Source organism: Ostrinia furnacalis, unplaced genomic scaffold, assembly GCF_004193835.3.
Source record: "Ostrinia furnacalis isolate ACB-3 unplaced genomic scaffold, ASM419383v2 OfSCF0048, whole genome shotgun sequence".
NCBI lineage: Eukaryota > Metazoa > Arthropoda > Insecta > Lepidoptera > Crambidae > Ostrinia > Ostrinia furnacalis.
In genome coordinates, this window is record NW_021130287.1 from 139,799 (window position 1) to 162,302 (window position 22,504).

Consider the following 22,504-nt stretch of genomic DNA (forward strand, 5'->3'; position numbering starts at 1 on the left):
ATAAAACAAAACAAATGAACATCAGATTGATTCAAAGATAATGCTATTCACAGAAGGACTAAAGCTATAACGAATGTAGGTAGAATAGTCGCAGAAGGACCAAAACAATATCCGAGCGAATGTAAACCTCGATCAATGGCTGACCACAGCCGATGGGCAGACAATATTGTGGTGGGAACGGGGAATCAATCAGTACCATCTCATAGAAAAAAAGGGTCATCTGTAGTGGGATGGAGTAGAAAAGCAATCGCTCGTTGGAATAAATATACTTGAAACTTGAGACTTTGTGTTATTGTGAAAAGTTCTTACACATTTCTGAGGTGCAATTATCGTGTAAAGCAATCGTATTAATTTTACAGTTCAAAACATACGCTATATTCTGACAAACGCCATATTCTGACAAACGCCTTGTTAAACAGATTTTATAGTACGTTTTGAACTGTCAAATTAATACGATTGCTTTACACAATTGCACCTCTGAATTGAGATTTTTAATTATGATGTTGCACTTTCGCGTTTCATTTCAATTAATATAACCTTCAGTCTGCTTTTGACCACGGCTGTACCAATATAGCCGAAACTTCAAGCTGTGTATACTAATGTTACTAATATAAAAATGTCAACTGAATAATGAACCTAAGCCTATTTACGTTTCAGAATTGAAAGTAAATCAACATTGAATAGGGCTTGAGAAATCTCAAATCAATTCAGGACAATTCAGAAACAAAATTTATTTCACTCTTGTAGAAAATGAACCTTTTCAAGCTTACAATCTAAATACAGAAATCGGCTGTCAGTATATTTATTTCACCGCAATATTCTTTAATTACATACACTTAAAGTATCTTGTTCAGTATAAATAAAGCGTACCAGAAAATACAATTTAATATTACATTTATAGACAAGTAATTGGTATTATTTTCTTTGTTCAATTACGAAGTCTCGTATTACGAATTGTATTTATCATTAGGCAAAACATATTAACATAGCTGTAATTCTTTTTTGATAGAGTGGATTGTAATTTCACTTAGGCTGGGTTGCACCATCTTTCTTTGACTTTAACAAACGTCAAAAATCTGTCAAACTCCATACAAAAAGCATCGAGTTACGGTTAAAGTAAGTTGGTGCAACTCAGGATCAGGTTAGATTAGTCATATAAGGGTCTACTTTAAAAAAAAAACTGACTTCAACTCGCCGACTTACCTGTATGAATTTTAGTCTGTCAGAACAAACTTTAAATTACGTGCGTGGTCCCTTAAAAAACGGGATAAGCAATAATAATGTTTTTGCCATTTATCTTACTATCTCTATACCAGGTTTCATCAAAATATCTTCGATGGTTCAAGCAATAAAGAGTAACAACCAACCATCCATCCACTTTCACATTTATTAAAATAATACAAGCAAGTTATTATAGGATTGAGATTCATTTAATTTCTGCTACATTAATAAGTAAAAGCATTTCATAAATCGCTTTGTTGTGAAAAGGGAAGACGTGAAATAATTCACTGGTAAATAAACCAGCTCATTATACATTAATTTATTCCATCCGCAATTTGGTGGCTTGTAATTCCTTTATACGGCCCTATTTACAAGTTTACCTTTAATGATTTATTTCGCAGCAAAATCGATAAATAAACATAGGCAGTTTATCCTGGGTACAACGATCAAATTATGTAAATAGAGCTTTGTGAAGCTCGCGAGCTTTTGTAAAGGTGGCAATAATAAACTTAAGAACCGTGATTTTTGGTAATTTGACAATGAATTTTTGGAGTCATTTATGTTGTAAAATGGGAGAAATATGAAGAATTTGCTTATAAATATACACCACTAAATTTTAATCACCGAAAAAAAAAATTCTGGGTAATGAGTTATTGATACTGATCCCATTTGTGCAAAAAAAAGAGTAAAATAAAGCGACTCAAAATATCCTCCTAAAATTGGTAATTTATTGACACACGCGTCGCGAGCACTATTTACGTACGATAATGTAACACTTATTAGAATTCAAAATGGTCTAAGTTAGCTAAGTATGTAATAATAACACTGGAAGCGTGGTCGAGGCGTGAGCGAGACAGACAGATCGAGGCAATATGCGAGCGCGTACTACTACTCTAGCGAGCAGCGGAGTGACCCAGCTGTGACGCGTGAAATACGGATTAACGAAAATTTAATAAAAAAATTAACTTCATGAAGACCATTTCTTTTTCTTTTGCTTTCAATATTCCACACGTTTCTACATAACCTGTTTAAATTTTTTCGGTGATAAAAATTTAGTGGTGTATAATGCTTTGGACATGTCTCAGAAGAGCCGCAAAAGTTCGGCGAATCGCGGCGAACGTACGGTGAATCGCGGCGAACATACGGCGAACAAATTGCTAACAATCACATTTTGTATCGTCAACAGCATATCTCACTTCAATATGCTATCATAAGCTAAATAATGCTTGTGTGACGAGTGGGTTCACCACAATAATCCAGCGTCGACGTGATCGAACCAGCGTCTCGAGTCAGCAAGACACCGACATCATTTGGCTATGTCACCTTAAAAAAATACTGAGAGAAACAATTTATTGAATAATCTACTCGTACCCAAATATTTGACTCATCCCGCAAACCCTTTTGGTTATCTACCTATTTACACCTACTTACCTGTTATATCAAAATTAATTTAATTTAAACTCCAATTACAAAATCGAATAAGGGTTTTGTCCCACATCACAGGTAATCCCTTCCCAAATAGACTTCAACTCGTAAAAGGTTAGGTGGGAGCCACACTTAGTTGGGTATGCTGATGGTATAGGACTGGCAAAAAAAGTAATCAATTGTACTACGAATCCACATTGAGTGGGTATGCTGATGCTACAGGACTAGCAAAAAAATAACTGTGGTTCTTGCGCTGCGTCTTTTCAGCACTGGCCCATTTATTGTCCCGAAGCAGTTATTGGGGTTAATACTGGGACATGTAAAAGTGCTTTTTAAAAGACTATTTGCAAAATAAATGAGTTTTATAAGTTTTTAATGGTTCCACTATTCAACTGACGTGCTTTTATGTGCTGTCTAAATCACAGAATTATATTTTAGCTACTAGCGCAACTCTGTCTAAAACTTGTACGGCAATTTAATCTTTGAAGTCACTTTATTAGCAGAATATTGCTTGGTTTTCCAGGATTTCTGCCTTTAAATTTAATGGTAGGTATAAATAGAAAAATGGTTCATTTTTATGAACCATCTTTTTCCAAAGGCTATATAGAATCTAGGACAGTTGTTTGACCTCAGTCAAAGATTTCTAAAAAGGATCATGTCTTTAAACAAAATCACCAAAAATAGTATTTATTTTGATATTAACCTACATGAAAAGTGTGTTCTGCACCTTATTTGGAAACTGGGGGGCATAAAATTTGGAATCTGCTTCACCCCCCATAAAATTCGTATTTCCTACAAATAACTCTGGCCCATAAACTGTATTACAAACCACGTGTTTCTAAATGTTGTCGTAAAAGTCGACCTTTTTAGGGCGCTTAATGTTTTTTTAATTGCTCGTGAAGGCACGGGATTAAGTTCGACCTTGATGATTCTGGTGGAACAGACGTCACGTCAAGCTGGACACTGGCATCTTATACAGGGTAACTTTGCAAACATAATCCGATTTTTAAAATAATTTACCAGTACAACTTCATCTCCGTTCGTTTCTGCCAAATGACGTCCACTGCTGGACAAAGGCCTCCCCCAAGGTTTTCCACAATGAACGGTCCTGCGCTGCCCGTATTCAGGTTCTTCCCGCGACCTTTACCAGATCGTCGGTCCACATAGTAGGAGGCCTGCCCACGCTACGTCTTCCAGCCCGTGGTCGCCACTCGAGAACTTTTCTGTAATATATGTCTGTATGTCTGTCTAGGTCAGTTCAGTCTGCACATATTTGATGTACCTACTTGAATTTGGTTATTCTTACCGTTACCTGGCAATTAGTGGTGACTGAGTTTGTTCCGGCGTTTCTTCTCAGCACTTGCCATATTATGTTTGTCTCGATTCTCGAAGCGCTGGTAGGGCCCAAAAGATAAGGAGACATTTAAAGTGCCCCATAAGGGCTACCTTTTCTTTTTTTATGATTACTATATTTCGACGTTTTGTTTTGTTGTTTTTATATTTTTGATTTTGATATGCTGTCGTCTTGTAGGTAGATCTGTAGGGTTATTTAATCATAACATCAGTGTCAATAACTGTATATTACGTTGATTACGAAAAATCAAGTTTTTCAAAACATCAAAGTGAAGTTACAATGCAGTACTGTAAGTCTGTGCTAAAATAAAATTTCCTTACGCAATAACTTACACAGTAACTAAAAACAGAGAATTCACGTAACACACAACTTTCCCAAAAAGCAAACAATTCGAGAGGGATGCCAATCTTGAGGAAAAACTTGTTCAAACTCCGAAACTGCTCGTATTATGAATGCATTCGGGAATCTTCCCGCTTTGACATAAGATTCACATTGCCACAGCAAGCTGCTAGTTTGACTCGAGAGAAAGTTTTAAGAGTCTTGATACTTTGGCTGTAAGTTCTTCAAGGATTCAGTGTCTCTTTTCTTTTTCCTCGTACATTAATTTTAATTAGCTCACTTCAATGATGCATGAAGTCTGAGAGTTTGTGAGGTTTATCAAGTGGCCAGGAATATCTTGAGTAAGGAGACCGAGGAGAGTCGTAAAAGAGGTGATTTGTTACAACGCCTTGGTGTTTCTTTACGAGATCGAATCAGGAATGAGGAGATCCGTAAACGAACTAAAGACGCTGACATAGCCCGACGGATCAGCAAGCTGAAGTGGCAATGGGCAGGGCACATAATACGCAGAACTGACGGTCGATGGGGCAGCAAAGTTCTCGAGTGGAGGCCGCGTACCGGAAAACGCAGCGTGAGACGTCCGCCCATAAGGTGACCCGACGACATCATAAAGGTAGCAGGAAGGCGCTGGACGCAGGCCGCTACCAACCGGGCAATATGGAAAGCATTGGGGGAGGCCCATGTTCAGCAGTGGACGTCCTATGGCTGAGATGAGCTTCCCATAGTTTGTGTGAAATTGTCAGCTAACTAACTGTCATAGGTATCTTGAATTCTTGGTGTCAGATATGTAATAATGACAGTAAAATAGAGTAACGAAATTAATTGTGTTCTAAAATTATTATAAACTAGCTGTGTCCGCAACGTGAAAATAGTTTGAATAATTTTTCCCAATTTATGGGTGATATGTTGGATACAACACAAAAATATTTTTTTAAATCGGACCAGTAAGTAGGTAGTTCCTGAGATTAGCGCGGAAGCAAACAAACTCTTCAGCTTCATAATATTAGTATAGATATTCATTTATTCATACCTACCTTATCCCGATCAGCGAAATATTATAATTTTAAAACAATGAATTCTCTGGGGCCTACTTTATAGCTGAGGTAAGCACCGGTTTTCATGGCTCTCGGGAAACTCTGTAGATTACTAAATAACATAAAGCAGCTGATAAGTCCGAAGAAAACAATTAAGTTTACGGCCGACTTAAGGCGACAACTTAAGGCGAAGACTTGGGCGGAAATTCTGCCCAACAATATTTTGTGTATTTCTATGTATTATACAGATTTTTGGTGACTTAATATTTTTGTTAAAGTTTAAAATGATGCTTGGGTGTACCACTAAACTAGTAGATGAAATAACGTGTCTAGATAAGTCATCATCATCATCATAATTTCAGCCATAGGACGTCCACTGCTGAACATTCCCCTAATGATTTCCACAATGGCCGGTTGGTGGCGGCCTGCATCCAGCGCCTTCCCGCTAACTTTATGAGGTCGATTCTATGCTGCGCTTTCCGGTACGTGGCCTCCACACCAGAACCTTGCTGCCCCATCGGCCGTCAGTTTCTGCGTACTATATGCCCTTCCCATTGCTACTTCAGCTTACTAGATATGTAATGAACTACAAATGGTTTCAAGTTTATTAATATTTTAAGCACGTGAAGGTTATACTTATTCAGTTGTAATAAGGCCGATTTTACTTCAAAGATGTAGTCTGATATGCTGTACCTACTAAATAATATGGCTCACCCTTCTTGTGTTTCTATAGGTATAAGGTTCATTTGACAACGTGAATCAATAACATTAAAAATAACAGCAGGCAATTAATTTCAATAAGGGAGAGTCCGCTAATTTGGACCAGTTTTTTTCAATCCCATTTTACACATAGTTTTGTTTTATTTTTGCTAATGTCCATGGTATATAATTAAAGATACATTATTCAACTTACTATTTCATAAGTATTAATTAACATGATTGTTGTATATTTACCACAAATCAACAAAGTACAAGTTCAGAGCTTCGGTCCAATTTAGCCAACCGGTTCGATAATTTGTACCACAGGGTTACTAAATTGGATTTCAATAAATTTCAAGCCTATAAAAAAACTATGGCAAAATATTATACGATACATTCTTAACAAATTAGAAAAAGAAAGGGAACAGTAGTTAATAACATAGACAATCGATATTGTTTTACACGTTATCACGATTTTGAGTAAAAGTTTTGTAATTCCAATTATCGTAACGCACACTTGTACCTAATCTACTTTGCCAGTCTTTTGCTTTCATTTATTGTTAGTCAAACATAACTACGCTATTATAACTTCAAAATATGATTTACTCAAAAAAATTTCAAAATCCTTTGGTAAAGTTCCATACAACTTGATGTGGTACAATTTAGCCGACTAGGTGATAGTGCTTTTAAAAAATCGGTAAAAAATATAGCTCATAAATACCGAAAAATGTTTCAAATAATTGTAATCCACACTAATTTACGCTTCTAAATAATATATTAGAAACACCCTGTGATTAAATTTAACAAAATTACAAACTAAACATGTATTTTCAAAAGTTACTTGAAAACAATGAAAAAATACTTTTCAAAATAAAACACACGTGTTTGTTGTCACGGCAAAAACCACATGGCCGATATTAATTGATTTTAGTTGTGTATCGCTGAGTTTTGCAATTACAGACATTCAATAAATACTTTACGAAATATGAGGGTGGTACAATTTACCCGGCGGTACAATATACCGAACTCTCCCCTATAATACTGTAAATGTAACCGCGTTTTCGCAACATTCGCTTTAACACGAGCCTCAAGACGAGATAAAGGGAAATAATTCAAGCAGTTATGTAAGAATTGGGCCTAGTTTTTGGCCCAAATTGCTCTTAAGGGTGGACGGGCCTTCCATGGTAGTTACGGCACTGCGCCCCAGATTTATGCCCTACCACAGACAGGGGAAAGATTATTTTAAACAATTCGGATCTTGGATTTGACGCAAGAATAAAGAGGCAGCGAAGTTAGGACTCTCCTCTGTACTGGCAATGAGAGAGTTTAACGCCCGTTTTCACAAACCACGCTTGCTTAAGTGAAACAGCCAATCGAACGCACAGCGTTGAATAGAGCTCTGTGATTGGTTCGTGTGTCACCCTGTGCGTCCACGCGTACAGTGAGTCCTTATAGTAATGTTTGTGAATCTGGGCGTTGTATAGTTTGTCAGTTTTTCCTGCAACTGTCATTGTTTATGTCTAAAAGAGATTATAATCTATATCTGTTGCTGAAACCAGCATATTTCTCCTAATGAAACTGTCCAACAACATCGATCAGTGAAAGTTTTCACTGAAAGTCCGTCTCTAATCCAGCGGTAAGTTGAGAATTAGGTACACTACAGTACAAATAAATGGTATAGATTTGATATTCATAAATATTGGACAACTTGTTAAAATAAGTTGCTTCAAGTGCTCTGATAAAGCAGAATCGGAACTCTGATGCGTTATGTTTAGATACTTATTTGATTGTCCATCACGCTAGAAGTATCCATTTTATTACTTTCAAAACACATTCCAATTTTTATCATCTTATTATCGCTATAAAGCCTAAAGTCGCATAAAAGTGGTTCCTAAACCGCTTTATTTTATAACTCTAACTGTAAGCCGCGACGGGGTCATAAAAAGCGGGGAACTGCCCAAAAAGGCAGTTACAACCACCCTCCTCGACAATTGTACCGTTAGGTTAAACATTTAGCACTTGATTTTCTTTAGTCACTTTCTTCTACGACAATGGACCCATGTAGGTGCTTTAATGCGCATAGAGTTGAGACGGGGAGTCTCTATTAGAGATGAAACGGATATCCGGTAACTATCCGGTAGGCCGGATATCCGGCCTAAATTTACTATCCGGCCGGATACCGGATAGTAACTCACTATCCGGCCGGATACCGGATATTTAAAAACTACGACAATGTCCTATAATAAAATGAAATACATTAATCTTTTATGGTAAATATCAATAAAATGGCTTATAATAATAACGGCTTNCGGGCGGCCGCTAGTGTTTAATAAAAGGTAAATTACAGACCTTGTCTTTCACTGGTTCAAAGGATGCAAGCTTAGCATCTTCTGCTGTCTACGAAAGATCACTGATTGACTGACTCACTCATCACGAAATCTCAGAAACTACAATTGCTAGGAGTCTCAAATTTTGCATGGGGGTTCCTTTTACAACGTAGGTGCTCACAAAGATGGGATTTTAAACCCCGAAGGCTGTAAAACGGGGTCCACACGTACGAAATCGGCGGCCCCTTGTTGTAAATAAAGGTCATCATAAATTAGGTGCTTGGCCAGTTGTAATTTCGTTAACTGTTAAAATATAATCGACAGGAAGGCAAGAAAGGACTCATAATTTTAATTTGGGTACTCATACTTTTTAACTTTCTACTTTATCGTTACTTTATTTCTCTAAAGGTTCTGCTGTAGTAGAATTATTGAGAATCGCATTCGCAGCTAAATATTTAGTACTAGCGGCCGCCCGCGACTTCGTACGCGTGGACCTCGTTTTACTCCATTAGGGGTGGAGTTTCGTAAAATCCGCTCTTAGCACCTATAGCGCATACATTTTAAATTTCAACTCTCTTACTTTAAACATAATATAAACTTCCAACCCTCCTTTTATCTCCTTAGGCCCAGTAGTTGATTTCTAATGATACATTTTCAGTATACATATGTACCACCACCACCACCATCATTTCAGCCATAGGACGTCCACTGCTGAAAATAGGCCTCCCCCAATGCTTTCTATGTTGATCGATTGGAAGCGGCCTGCGTCCAGCGCTTCCCTGCTACCTTTACGATGTCGTCGGTCCACCTTGTAGGTGGAAGTTCCACGCTACGTTNGTTTGGCAAAGTATGTTTTGCCAAATGTTTCATTTGGCAAACATATTTCACGATAAACTATTTACAAAATAATTTGATTGGTGCATAGAATGGATGACAAACTAGCTTGTGGTTATTATTTTATTTAGTGGGTGGTTAATATAAAATTTGTTATTAATTTTTTCTTATTTCATTCTTTTTATCGAAATTTCCAAATGATTCATTCACAATAGAGAGGTGATTCTAGCGCTCGGCGGCCGTTGCCGCGGCACGCTTCGCTCGCCTTCGCGCATTAAGGGTCACTGTTCTAACCTAACCTACTATTTTCTGCAATACCTACTTTTTGCAACCATACTATTTTCTGAAATCTCTTTGTTTTACATAATTTTTTTGTGAAAACCATGATCATGTGCCTTATGCTTTGATTTGTGGGTAACGGTGGGTAAGTATGTAAAGTGTCAATTTGACCAAACAAATTATTTGGGATATAATATTTGGCAAAATAAAACATTTGCTATATAAACATTTGCCAAGTAAAATTTTACCAAATGATAATTTGACCAAATGAATTAGTTGCGAAAAGAACAGTTGCTAAAAGTTCATTTGGGAAATGAAACTTTGGCGATAAGTTGTTTGCGAAGTGAAATTTGGCGAAAAGTATATAAAGGATACCATATTTTATATTTCTATACATACTAAATAATTTAAACTCTGTAATAAACCATTTGTGTATAAAATAACGTAGGTATATGTCTTTTTTATACTACACACTGTTCAAAAAATCCAAAATCCAAACATTGAAACGTTCCACATCGGCCACAGACAACGTGTCATGGCCAGAAAAACGTGAACATTCCCGTTTTGTGTTCATACAATATTTGCCTGTCTATCTCTCCGCCATTCGTTATTTGTAGGATCACGCACGTTCGGTATAACTGATAGCCAGGTGGCACTGACGAACTTACATTCTTTGTATATGTATGATCAAGTTTTTAACCGCCTCTGTGGTCTAGTGGTTAGACCACCTGCTTTAGACGCAGAGGTCCTGGGTTCAATTCCCAGTGGGGGCAGAATTTTCTGTTCGGTTTGGTTGGTGGTAGGGCTTGTTCCAAGTCCACCTGGCTAGCTACCATCATCTTACCTAAGTCTGTCGCCATAACAAAATGTTAACAGCATTGTTGTGTTCCGGCAGTTAGAGGTAAGATAGCCAGTACCTCCGTGGTTGAGGATTCCGGGTGAAGCTCACTTCCACTTTCGGCCCGATCATCACTTACCATTACAAACAGGCCAAGAGCTTCCTCGTTGTGGATAAAAAAAAAGTTTCTAAAATAGTGGAGTAAGTTTGTACATCATCATTCAGGTCAGGTCTTCATTGTAAAAGGACGACTTTTTCTAATGCGCTGGTAGGGCAAAAAAGAATGAGACATGTATAGGCTTCTTAAGAGCATTAATTGACGATTTGTAAGTACTAATTTAATTCGTTCGTTCGTTCGTTTCAGCCGTAAGACGTCCACTGCTGGACAAAGGCCTCCCCCAAGGATTTCCACAAAGACCGGTCCTGCGCCGCTCGCATCCAGGCACCTCCCGCGACCTTCACCAGATCGTCGGTCCACCTAGTGGGAGGCCTGCCCACGCTAACGCTAATTTAATTACTTTAAACAAATAAAGATAATTTTGATTTTGATTTTTAATTTACTAGAGGCAAATGAAGAATTTACTTGTTGTAAGCTATAACCTCCTCACGCTGGCCTAAGTTAGGAAGACTCAATGTTCCCATGGCTATTGAATTGCTAAACTGATTCTAAAAAACTGTGATGATGATTTCCAAGTCGTGGTTTTTCTTAAGATTTTCAGTTCCGAAGGTTCAAAATTGTCACCTAAAAATTTTTACACGCAAACAGCGGAGTTGGTGAAAAATAAGATCATAAAATATTTCCATCGTTAGAAGAAATGGGATCCGGGAAAGAAGAGAAACTAGGAAATAATAGGTGCAATAAAATCGACGCGGTTCAATATTCAGGGTACGATTTCGTATGTTTTTTTTTTTTTTTTTTTAATTTGGGCATTTTTAATTTCAGAGAGCGCGGCGCTATCGGTTTACGCGTTGCTCTCTCCTACGTGATTTAGAATTTTAATTGGTCAAAGATTTTAGGTTGCTAACTATGTTTTCAATGTGGGTGGTAAATGTTGTTATGGAATCTTGCTTGGTTATAATTTGTTGGAAATTGAATGGGTCGATGTTGTAAATTTGGCAAACTATATTATGGCTAAGTCTTGTTGATTGAAATCTTGGGCAGTCCTGAACGAGATGCAACATTGATTGGGTGGTTATATTATCACAGGGACATTCGATACCTCTGGGCTCAAAGGTCGTAAAGGACAAAGTACGACTTTTCAGGAGAAGCAAAAAACGTTTTTTTATTTTTTTAGTCGACGATAACTTTTTTGTTTTTTGAGCTATTAAATTATGACTTATGAAGAAAGTGCTTAGAATTCACAGCATTTTCCGAAGAGGTATTGAAAAACTGGACTAGAGCTGTATTTACTGAGATAGATTTCCTTTACGCCCTCAAAATTACAATAAAAAGACCTTTACGCCCCTCAAATATTCGTCCTAGGCAAGTTACTTAGGTCGTAAGTCTATTTTTATTTCACAAAACTACAAAACTAAGGTATAAGGTATAAATGACAATTTACATAGTTTTGTAGGTTTTCATGGGTCGTAACGGGACACCCAGGTAAGGTATTATGAAAGGGTAAATTGATGATTTAGCTTAAATATTTAATATTTTATGGTATTTCATATGTATTATACCATTTCTTCACATATTTTAAATGAATTATGGTCTTTTAAATGAAATAAAATGATTTTCAGTAGCTTCATAATTTAATGCACACAACTTATGAAACTATTTAAATAGAAGTTTTGATATCTTCGAACTATATTTTATAGCATGTTTTTATTTTCTTAAATCATCTTTTAATAATTATCTTTTACCTGACAAATACCTAGTTTCTTCAAATATGAGAAATAATAAAAAGCAACATTACTTTACCCGATGTGGGTAGATGTCATCATTTTATATGTATAAATCACATAAATTACACTCTAAAATAGTTTTATTATATATTTTTGATGATTTTTTAGGTTCTTTCGTTTGTTCCAAACGCACATACTTAAATACTATAAGAAACGTCTATAAAATTTACCTTCACAGTTATTTTAATATCCTTACTGTGTAGATTTTTTTAAATATTTGTTTAGATAATCTAAAAGCGTAAAGGACAAATAATTTAGACTTGGGTATGAAAATGTAAGGTTGTATAGGACAATAGATATACTACATGTACATTATACGCCCAAAAATTTGTGTATACTTGTTCTTTACTACCATGGTAACTGTTCTAAAAAATCAAATGGTATTTACATCCCAATTTTCACGATGAATTCTGTTTAGCTTATCAAAAATGATGGGTCGTAAAGGCAATTTTTTTGGGAATTTCTACAAACTAAATATACAGATCGATAGAGAATTAAATTCTGAGTAAAACTGTATAAATAACTCATTTTCGGTATTTTGTCCTTTACGACCTTTGAGCCCAGAGGTATCGATGTGTCATTGTCAGTAATCTTGAATCTGTGGAGGTATTCTTTATGGTATCCGTGGTTTGTGAGTAACTGAGTAATAGAAAAGGAGGGTTTGATATGTGATATGAACTCGATAAGATTTTCATACGAAGGGAGCCAGGATTTAGTGTACGCGCAATTATCTGGTGTAGAGTAGAGTTTTTTGGATTCCTGTTCTGATATTATTTTATTTTTGTGTTTAATGTAGCTTATAGGAACTTTATTAAAATCGGGAATTGTCTCCAATGAAGCCGCAGCCTTAGCAGCTAAGTCAGCTGCCTCATTACCACCAATGCCTACATGAGCCTTGACCCATATAAACTCGATGGTTAATCGTGCAACTTGAGCTTTATGGATTAAGTGGTGTATATTAACAGCAATCTGATTTCGAGTGTTAGGATTAGAAATTTCGGTGAGGTGTTGATAAAATAAACCATAAATCCTTAGTTTGACCTTAAACTTCCTAAGATATAGCAGAGGACGGGCAAGTGGCCAAACTTACAGTCCTGGGGATAGTAGATCGACTAAAAACATTACAGACATTAAACAAATCAAAATATTACAGAGATATAGGTATGTAAAGGTAAAACAGTGTAGGGCAGGGTGAGTCGCGAGCGAACTTTGAGTGGGCCCTGCCTGTAGAACGACACACCACCCTACCGATCCAACCGCTGGGCATCGGGCGAAATTTCCTAATCCTATAGGTGGGGTCCCAATTTTGTGAACTTGTATTAGATGAGTCGTAGCCCAGACAACTTTGGGAACCACTGGTGTAGGGCATTTATTTGTAAAGACATTTTTGACTAACTTACTTCAAAAATTTTATTGTTTGGTTTTTAGTGTCCTACCTGATTTTTCCGGATGAGTAAATGAAGAATGATGGTAGGGCGAGGAGAGTAAAACGTATACGAATAAATTAGATCGTGATCAAAACCTAAAAATATAATTACTTAATTGATAGGTATTTATTATGAAGAAGGTGAAAATTAAATACATGCTACTTTGTCTCCTGGCCTAGATTTCAAGGGAAGATACTAGCGAAGTAAAACTAGTAAGTAACCGTTCAACTGGTAAGATATCCGGGAAATATTACAGGAGCAGACGTTAAATTGTTTGTTTTTGAACTGAATCTCCAGATTTTGGAAAAACTTTCAGTTATTGTTGGTGTTGTCTCAGTAATATATGTAGTAAGTAAAGACGGTATGCGGAAAGTTAGAGAGGATGTAAGATAGTTGTGATGATGATGAAATTAGTGAAGATAAAATATCTTCTTCTTCAAAGAAAAAGACCTGAAAAAGACCACAATAAAATTATCACTTTTCTTTACTTTACTTTATTATGTAAACGCCTCGCCTAGCAATTGACAGCACGCGAAAGGCTATACGGTGTTTGATCACTTTCCGATTTGTAAGGCTGGGTTGCACCATCTTACTTTAGCTTTGACAAACGTCAAAAATCTGTCAAACTCCATACAAAAAACCCCGGTTATCGGTTAAAGTTACGGTCAAGTTAGGTGGTGCAACTGAGCCTAAGTCTACTATGAGCTTGACGCTGTATGCGGCCTATGGCGTTTTTAAGAGACCAAAGCCAAAAGTTAGAGCTTATCATGTCACTAAACAAATTACTAAATTGCTCCATTGTCATAACACTCTCATAATATTCCATATTCCAACACTAGCGGCCGCCCGCGACTTCGAACGCGTGGACTTCGTTTTACCCCCGTTAGATATCATGTTGATAGATGGCGTTTCACGGCTTCCCGCATGAATATTTACGAACGTCAAAAACAGTAGATAGTTTGTCCAGCGCTGTAGATTTTAACCAATGACGATAGATGGCGCTTTTTAGACACGTCTTATTTATTTATTGAAAATTTGTCACATATCGTCATAAATTATAGCCTTTATGTTAATCTGGGTTATAAACAATAATACTGTAAAGTTTCAACAAGATCCGTTTAGTATGTAGTTTTTGCGTGAAAGAGTAACAAACATCCAGACATCCAAACTTTCGCCTTTATAATATATTAGTAGGATCGTCCACTGACATAGATTGAACCATCTGCATTTGACATTAAAATCAAAACTCAATTAAGCAAAACAACGGAAATTTCTTACGCGACAAAATTAAAGGGCACAAATTAATTATATTTGAGCCTCTAATCTCAAAAGGGATCCAGAATTGGACGTTTAATATTAAAGTTTGCCATCGCATTCTGCTTCTATAGTCTATTTTGAGGACGTAAGAATATTATCTACTAAGATTTGGAGATTTGCTTGTTATCTGCAGTTCCACCAGCGATTTTCTGATAATTGTTTATTCTTTTCTTTTTCTTTTGTTACGTATTCTTTTTGAAGTGTATTCTACACTACACCTTTAATAGTCAAAAATATACCTACCTACTCGTACTTTGGTTGGCTTAAATAACTGTTTTCTTGCTTTTTCTTCTCTTTTCTGCTTTTTCTGAGATACATTTACTACGAGAAATACAGTCAATTTATCTTGATTGAATTTGGATGAACAACCCGTTTGCAGTGTCCCGAACCGATCCATTCGAATTTGGAGTTCAGCTTTGTCATTATACTGGACCAGTAAAAACCAGGATCTAGATAATATTCTTAGAAACCACGATAGCCGAACGGTGAAGGGGTCGAACTGGTCAATTTTTGTTCCGGGGAACGCGGGTTCGGTCCCCGCTGCCGCTTGACTATTGTGGTGAGCTCACTCGTGACACAGGCATATTTCGCTTAGTACGAGGGGCTAACGGGAGTATTAGTAAAATAAAAAAAGTGTCATTACAAGCACATGTATTCCCACTAGCAGCTTCTTACATACGAGTACATTTGTTGCAAACATTTGAGCGCGAAAAACGGGATTCTGACCAGTGAGCACACAAGTCCAGTTTTGCTGGACCCAGTGATTCAAGATCCCGCAAAACTATTGCCGGGAAAAAGGGCCCTTAGCAACAATCAACAAACAAAGAGTCCTGGAATCTAGCCCACTACCTATATTGTAAGGCAATCTTATTCCGTAGCAAATCCATAACCATTCGGCGCCAATCACACGATATCAATAAACGTCCAATGAAATACCTACCCCACTCGCATAACATGTTTGTGATCCGCTAAATCAGCCCTTATCTCGCCAGACTTAGGTTCATTATCTCGTGAAATATTCCTATAGCAATATACACAGCTAATATTATTGGATCAATCAGATAGGGATTAGGATAAGAAGACATTTGTCTGTGCGTATATGAGGCTTTACACTCCCGTTATATTGTTACATAAAATGGGGTTTAATTTAGTTTATTTACTATACACTAGCGTACTATCTACGCGTCTACACAATAAAACATACTTACAATGTAATGTCTCCTAACACATTTACTATTTCTCATATACTATAAGGAGGTCTCCAGTATGTGTAACGTTTTTAAAAGCTTTTGCCCACAGTTGATCACGTTGTTGAGGGTCACATAAAATATTTATTTAAATATGAACTTACCTTCATTCGCATAGGACGTCCACGCCCACAAGGTGGACCGACGACTTTACAAAGATGGCTGGAAGGCGCTGGATGCAGGACGTTACCAACCGGTCATTATGGAAATCATTGGGTGAGGCCTATGTTCAGCAGTTGACATCCTATGGCTGAAATTATGATTATGATGATGACGATTCACTGTCAATAAGAAGATCAACATAATTTTAAGGAGGTTAAACAAAATAAATTTGAGGGCACTTAACAATATTTATTTACGTTCTTAACTAATTTAATTTACATTAATACCTACTTAAGTAAGACTAATCGTAGCACACTTTTCAATCACAGATATTACATCTCAGAAGTAATCTTAGAAAATAACAACAATAAAGCAATTAGCTGAGCAAGTCATTGTAACATTCAGAATTTCTGGAACCGACTGAATTCTGAAACTGCATTATATTGTCACTTGTATTTAACTTAGACAATTTTCTATAACGCCAGTATGCAACACTCAGGCCTACTGCCAACAATACACTTAACACTGAACACCAAACTATTAAAACATCTGAAAAAGAAACTCCATTAGATTTTGGTACATCAGTAACAATTTCTACAGCAACTTCAGTTGTGACATTGTTATTTTCTACAATTTTGTTCATTTCCCCACACTTTATCCCGTGAACATTGTCTTCATGATAAACTTTATGTATCGAAGTTATTTCAAATTTTCTCAAATACACGTTCTTTTTGTTCCTAACGATTTCTTCGCATGCAATTGGATTACCCCCTAAACTAATATTATCTAGTTTTGGAGCAACTTCAACAAGCCTTTCTATATCAATACTTGAAATATTATTGTAATCAATAACAATTTGTTTTAGTTCATAACATTCATGGAAAATATCTGTGTTGATTGATCTCAGATTATTCATAGAAATATCGATTAAATAGGTATTGTTCAAGCCCCTGAATGTACCAAAACGTAAATTAGTTAAACTATTTGCAGATATTCTTAAAATTAAGAGAGATGAGAGATATTGAAATGTCCCTGGTGTTATGTCTGTTAACTTATTTGCTGTTAAATCAAGAACCTTAAGAAAATTTAGATTTTGAAATTGTGTAACATCAATTCTAGCAATATCGTTGTAACTTATATTAAGACTTGTCAAATTACTTAAAAAGGTTACATTAATTTCTTTTAGTCGATTTGATGCAATGTTCAGTACAGACAGTTTAGATAGTGTATTAGAAAATTGATTGTTGAAATGCAAAATATTATTGTGTGATAAATTTAGAATCTCTAAGCTTCTCATATATTCAAAAGAAGGATACATTAAATCAGAAATGTTATTGTATGCAATATCAAGATGATAAATCCGGAAGATACTAGCAAACTTATTTATGTCTGGAATCGATGTTAACTTGTTATTGCTTAGAATAAGGCTCGTCAAGCGATTCAGATTACCTTTAATATCTAGGCTTGAAAGTGAATTTTTAGAAAGATTTAAAGTACGCAAATTATCTGCATCAATAAAGCTGTGTACGTGTATGTATTCTATATTATTGTCACATAAATCAAGACTTTCAAGTAATGGTAGACCTTTAAATGCTGATTCGTTTATACGCTTCAAACTTTGGTGACTCAAGTCTAAACTTTTTATCAATCTAGCCGGACTTAAAACACCACCGACCAACGTTTCACTAAGATTGTTGTTATTTAAAATAAGAGTTTGAATATTGTACAAAGGCAGTGCATATGATTCGATTGTGGTTATCATATTCGTAGAAATATCCAAAGTTTTCAATTGCGAATAATTACTGAACAAATATTTTGGGACAATTGTAATCATATTGTTGTTAATATACAAAGCAGTGATGGTACTGGATAACGATTTCACAAAAGTCATGTCTTGTATTAAGTTATGCGAAACATTCAATACGGCTAGGGCTCTGGCATTATCAAAACTGCCAATTTCCACCAATTCAATAGCATTACAACTCAAATCTAAATACTTTAATCGTTCGATATCCGAAAAAGAGTTATTTTTTAATATTTTAATATGTTGACGACTTATATTCAGACTTGTCAGATTATGGAGCCCACTGAATGTTTTTGACGTGATATCCCCTGTTATGTTATTATTTTCTATATTCAAATACTTAAGTTGTGTATTATTGAAAATCGAGTCCCCTAGTCGTGAAATGTGATTATTATATAAATTCAAATAAGTCAAATTGCGATTATATCTAAACATTTGTTGTTCAATGGGTGTTTGAATTATATTGTAACTGAGATCCAATGTTTCTAAATTAAATTCATTAATGAAACAGTTTGATTCAATGGTTTTAATAGTATTTCGTGACAAATTCAAATGTCTCAATGATCCTAGACGTAACATGTCGATTGCTGATAATCTGCTTATTAAATTTCTGGACATGTCAAGATGTTTCAACTCTCCCATTGTGACGAGTGTTGTGTTGATGCTACTTATCTTATTGTGATAAAGAGTCAAATAAATCAGTTGTCTTAATGCAAAGAAACTCATGCTTTCCAACGTTTCAATCTGATTATCATGTAGCAGTAATACTTTTAGTTCTGTTAAACTCGAGAACACATATTTGTTTATTGTAGTAAGTAAATTTTTAGAGAGATCTAGTACTTCCAAAGAATTTTTGGTGTTTGCCGCGAATTCAAATGATTTATCATCCAAATACTTAATCGAGTTGTCTGACAGATTAAGTTGTCTCATATTCACAAGTTCTCTGAATGCTTCTTCTTTAATTTCAGAAATATGATTCTGTGAGAGGTCCATTGTTATTATTTCTCTGTAATACTTGAATGCGCTTGGTGCAACGTGGTCCCAAATGTTTCCAATAGCCTTGAAGTGCCGTACTCTTTGATCAAAATTTGTTCTGCTGAAAAAACCAAAGCTTATATACGCTGCGTTGGAGTTTTGCATGACAAACGTCACGTTATGATCGTCGTTACAATTGTTCCGTACGTAGATGGTTCCAGCGTTCCCATAACATGTCACGGTGAATTGGCAGTCATCAAGAATGTGGTCGGTTTCACAGTTTCCGGAAACCTTGCACCATAAGTAGGCCACAAGGGAACCTTAAAATTGAATTAAAATAGATGTAGTTGACATCAAATATCTTCAATATTATCGTTACATTTAGGTTATCGATGGTAAAAATGAGGATATAAGATTTTAAACTTTCGTGTTCCGTTTCAAACTAAAATAGAGAGTCCGCCAGTCTGCTTGTGACCACGTACGTCTGCAGCATTGCAGCCGTAACGTCAAGCCGTGAGTACATAATGTAACTCAGTCTTAAATGTTGCGTTAAGATCCGTGTCTTTCTATGTTAGTTTAAAAATGAGGATTTGAGGCATTGTTTTAATATTTGGTAAAAAGTAACCATTAAACCTGTGATTCTACCACTGATTATTATTATGGCTATGAAAGAATTAAGTTTTTTTAGCACAAAATAATATTTTTATACCTACTTATTAACGAAAAAATGAAGGACTCAAGGATGAATATTATTACTGTGATAAGTATTTTAATGCAATAAATATGTTCGTGTGTTGTAATATTATTACTCTAAATTGCAATTGCCTACCATTTTTATTCAGTACGTTAAATACGATGACAATAAAATGAAATTTAATATAATTCCAATAAGTTGTGATCGACGACATCGTAAAGGTAGCAGGAGAGCATTGGGGGAGGCCTATGTTCAGCAGTGGACTGGACGTCTGAACATCCTATGGGTGAGATGATGATGATGTTGATGAAGTTTTGATATTTATGATATCTTATTACTTTTCTAAATTCACTAACATGGTCAACCAATTATCCATTGTATTTAAAAACTGCACACAAAAAAAAACAACTTACACCATAAAATCCATCGATACATTTTTGTTCCAATAACTGACACTGCACAGTAATTTAATGTATTAACAATAAAAGTTTATTCTGGCTCAGCCCATCGATAAATAAAAAATACTTTCATAAAAATTATGTGAAATACTCGCAAATGCAAGAGCGAATGATAAATGGGCCATTTTTACATTGGCACACACAACGGATATTGTTATCCTAGTAGATAATACATGGTGTTCAATAAAGTTACGGAAATTACAAATAATATTATAATGGAACTTATATACTCACATTTTATAATTGTTATGAGAAATCCATTTAATTTACTTGGACAAAAAATTAGGAATAAATTGAAAATCGCACATTATTTCCCCTAAGGAGCCTATGTTTTTTTGCCTTGACTGATAGTGCTTCCAGATAATTTTTGATAAGAGCTGCGAATAAGCACCCTAACAAAGTCAGGCACCATTGCATGCTGGTTTCGAAATTTTAAATAAAACCAAATGCCTTCTATGTAAACCTGGATTTTGACAGATAAACTTCGAAGTATAATTTATTCTTACTATTTTTAAACTGGCGAAATGAACCTGATTTCTTTTTTTTTCTAATTCCAAACAGCGACTTATTCTCATTTAGGAAAATTAGAAGCCATCAAAAAGGATAATTATACTCGTTCGCACATGTCAAACATTATTGGTTTGTGAAAATCTAGGTGTCACAATATCACTACTAAAAATTACATTAAAAAACATCAGCCTGTATAAAGAGTCATCATTTCGCTCCAGATAAAGACCGCAAAATTCTATTTATGTCTGACCAAAGTTCATGCACTTATTCATTTATGTTTAAAATTTACGAAGAAGCAGATTTTTGCTTTTGACCACAAACAAAACACAATGGATGTGTCATATTTGACTCATGGGACAAAAAGCTTATCTATATGAAATTCTTTTGTTTGCTTTAACGCGCTAATTTCAGGAAATATTGGTTCGATTTGAATTTTTTTTTTGTTGGATAGCCCATTTATCAAGGAAGACTTAAGGCTATTTAACATCATCCTACAACCAATAGAGGCGCAGCAGTAAAGAAAAATGTTGCAAAGTCGGGAAATATTATTCAAACAATTTTCACGCGTACGAAGTCGCGGGCACAGCTAGTATTGTTTAAGTTTCTAATTAATAAAAACATAAATTAAAACAGCTTTAACACAAAATCTTAACTGTATTAAATTACCTACTTTTAATTAACAATAAAACCGTTTAACAATGGCATTGATTGTGAGCGCGTTGATAACAGCTGTGAATCATTTCTTCGTATTTCATATTATTTTTAGCATTTAGTATGAATTTTCATAACATAAATCAAAGTCCCGTTGTCTGTTCGCTTATAATCTCTTTAACTACGCAACTTTTAATGCAGTTTTCAGCAATTTATTAGAAAGATTTGATTGTTACTTTGTATGTTTCTTTTGAATAGGCTTCGAAATTACTGGACGGATTCGAAGATCTTGGATCCTGGATCTTGGCCCTATTTTTGTACGAAGTCCGCGAGAACTGTTAGTTTATAGAGATAAGTAGTGTCCGACCGAATGTTCGGTTTCGGTTTCGTTTTCGGTTGAGTTTCGGTAAAAACACGAGTTTCGGTTTAGTTTCGTTTTCGGCGGCAAAGTTGCCGAAACTACGACCGAAACCGAATGTGCATTCGGGAGTTTCCGCGCTGTTATTGGTCATGTTCGGGGCGTTGAATGAGTGAATGAATCCGATCAGAGCCAATTTTATTTACTTATTTACAACAATTAGTTGTGGCGAAAGATAGGTCAATCCTTCTTGTTAAAAGTATAGAATTAAGAGATTAAGAACAATACAAATGTATCATACAAATGTATGTGTGTATCTTCGCGCAGCGCAGCAACACAGCGCGTTGCATGGCACGTCACGCATCAGCTGTTAACTTTTTGATCCGCCATTTTGGTAATTAGGGCTTTAAACAAGGGTCCGACGCTGTTTAACTTGACAGTTATTTAAGCAGTCACTAAGACGTTGGTTAACACTAATTATCGTTTTTAAGTTAAGATATTATTTAATAGACCGTTAAACTGTGTCTTAATTTTAATAAACGTTTATAAGTAAGGCTGTAAATATTTACAAATATTTACAAATAAAAAATTTGAAGAGCCTTATGGCCTGGAGACGGAAGGAGTCGGAAAGAAAACCAGTTCGGTGAAGAGGAGTGGAAAGAACGGACTTGTTGGAGGAGCGGAGCTGACGTGAGTGTGTAGAGCT

General features: G+C 35.7%; 1 protein-coding gene and 1 non-coding gene across 2 annotated transcripts; one reads left to right on the plus strand and one right to left on the minus strand.

The window, feature by feature from the left end:
- Positions 1-10,213: 10,213 nt before the first annotated feature.
- On the plus strand, positions 10,214-10,285 carry TRNAL-UAG (transfer RNA leucine (anticodon UAG)). The gene has a single exon. It is a non-coding gene; the product is annotated as a tRNA-Leu (tRNA).
- Positions 10,286-16,629: 6,344 nt separating this feature from the next.
- On the minus strand, positions 16,630-20,377 carry LOC114353419 (toll-like receptor 6). Its single transcript, XM_028305465.1, has 2 exons — positions 20,235-20,377; positions 16,630-19,447 (listed from the first exon to the last, which is right to left on the minus strand). The coding sequence occupies exons 1-2, from the start codon at positions 20,254-20,256 to the stop codon at positions 16,725-16,727; spliced, it is 2,745 nt and encodes a 914-aa protein (XP_028161266.1). The 5' UTR covers positions 20,257-20,377; the 3' UTR covers positions 16,630-16,724.
- Positions 20,378-22,504: the final 2,127 nt, after the last annotated feature.

Bases quoted from the DNA above. Each gene is read 5' to 3' on its own strand.
- LOC114353419 (XM_028305465.1), bottom strand. From the start codon at position 20,256: ATGTATCGATGGATTTTATGGT. The intron at 19,448-20,234 runs GTAAGTTGTTTT...TTCAATTTTAAG, and splicing joins GTATCGATGGATTTTATGGT to GTTCCCTTGTGGCCTACTTA.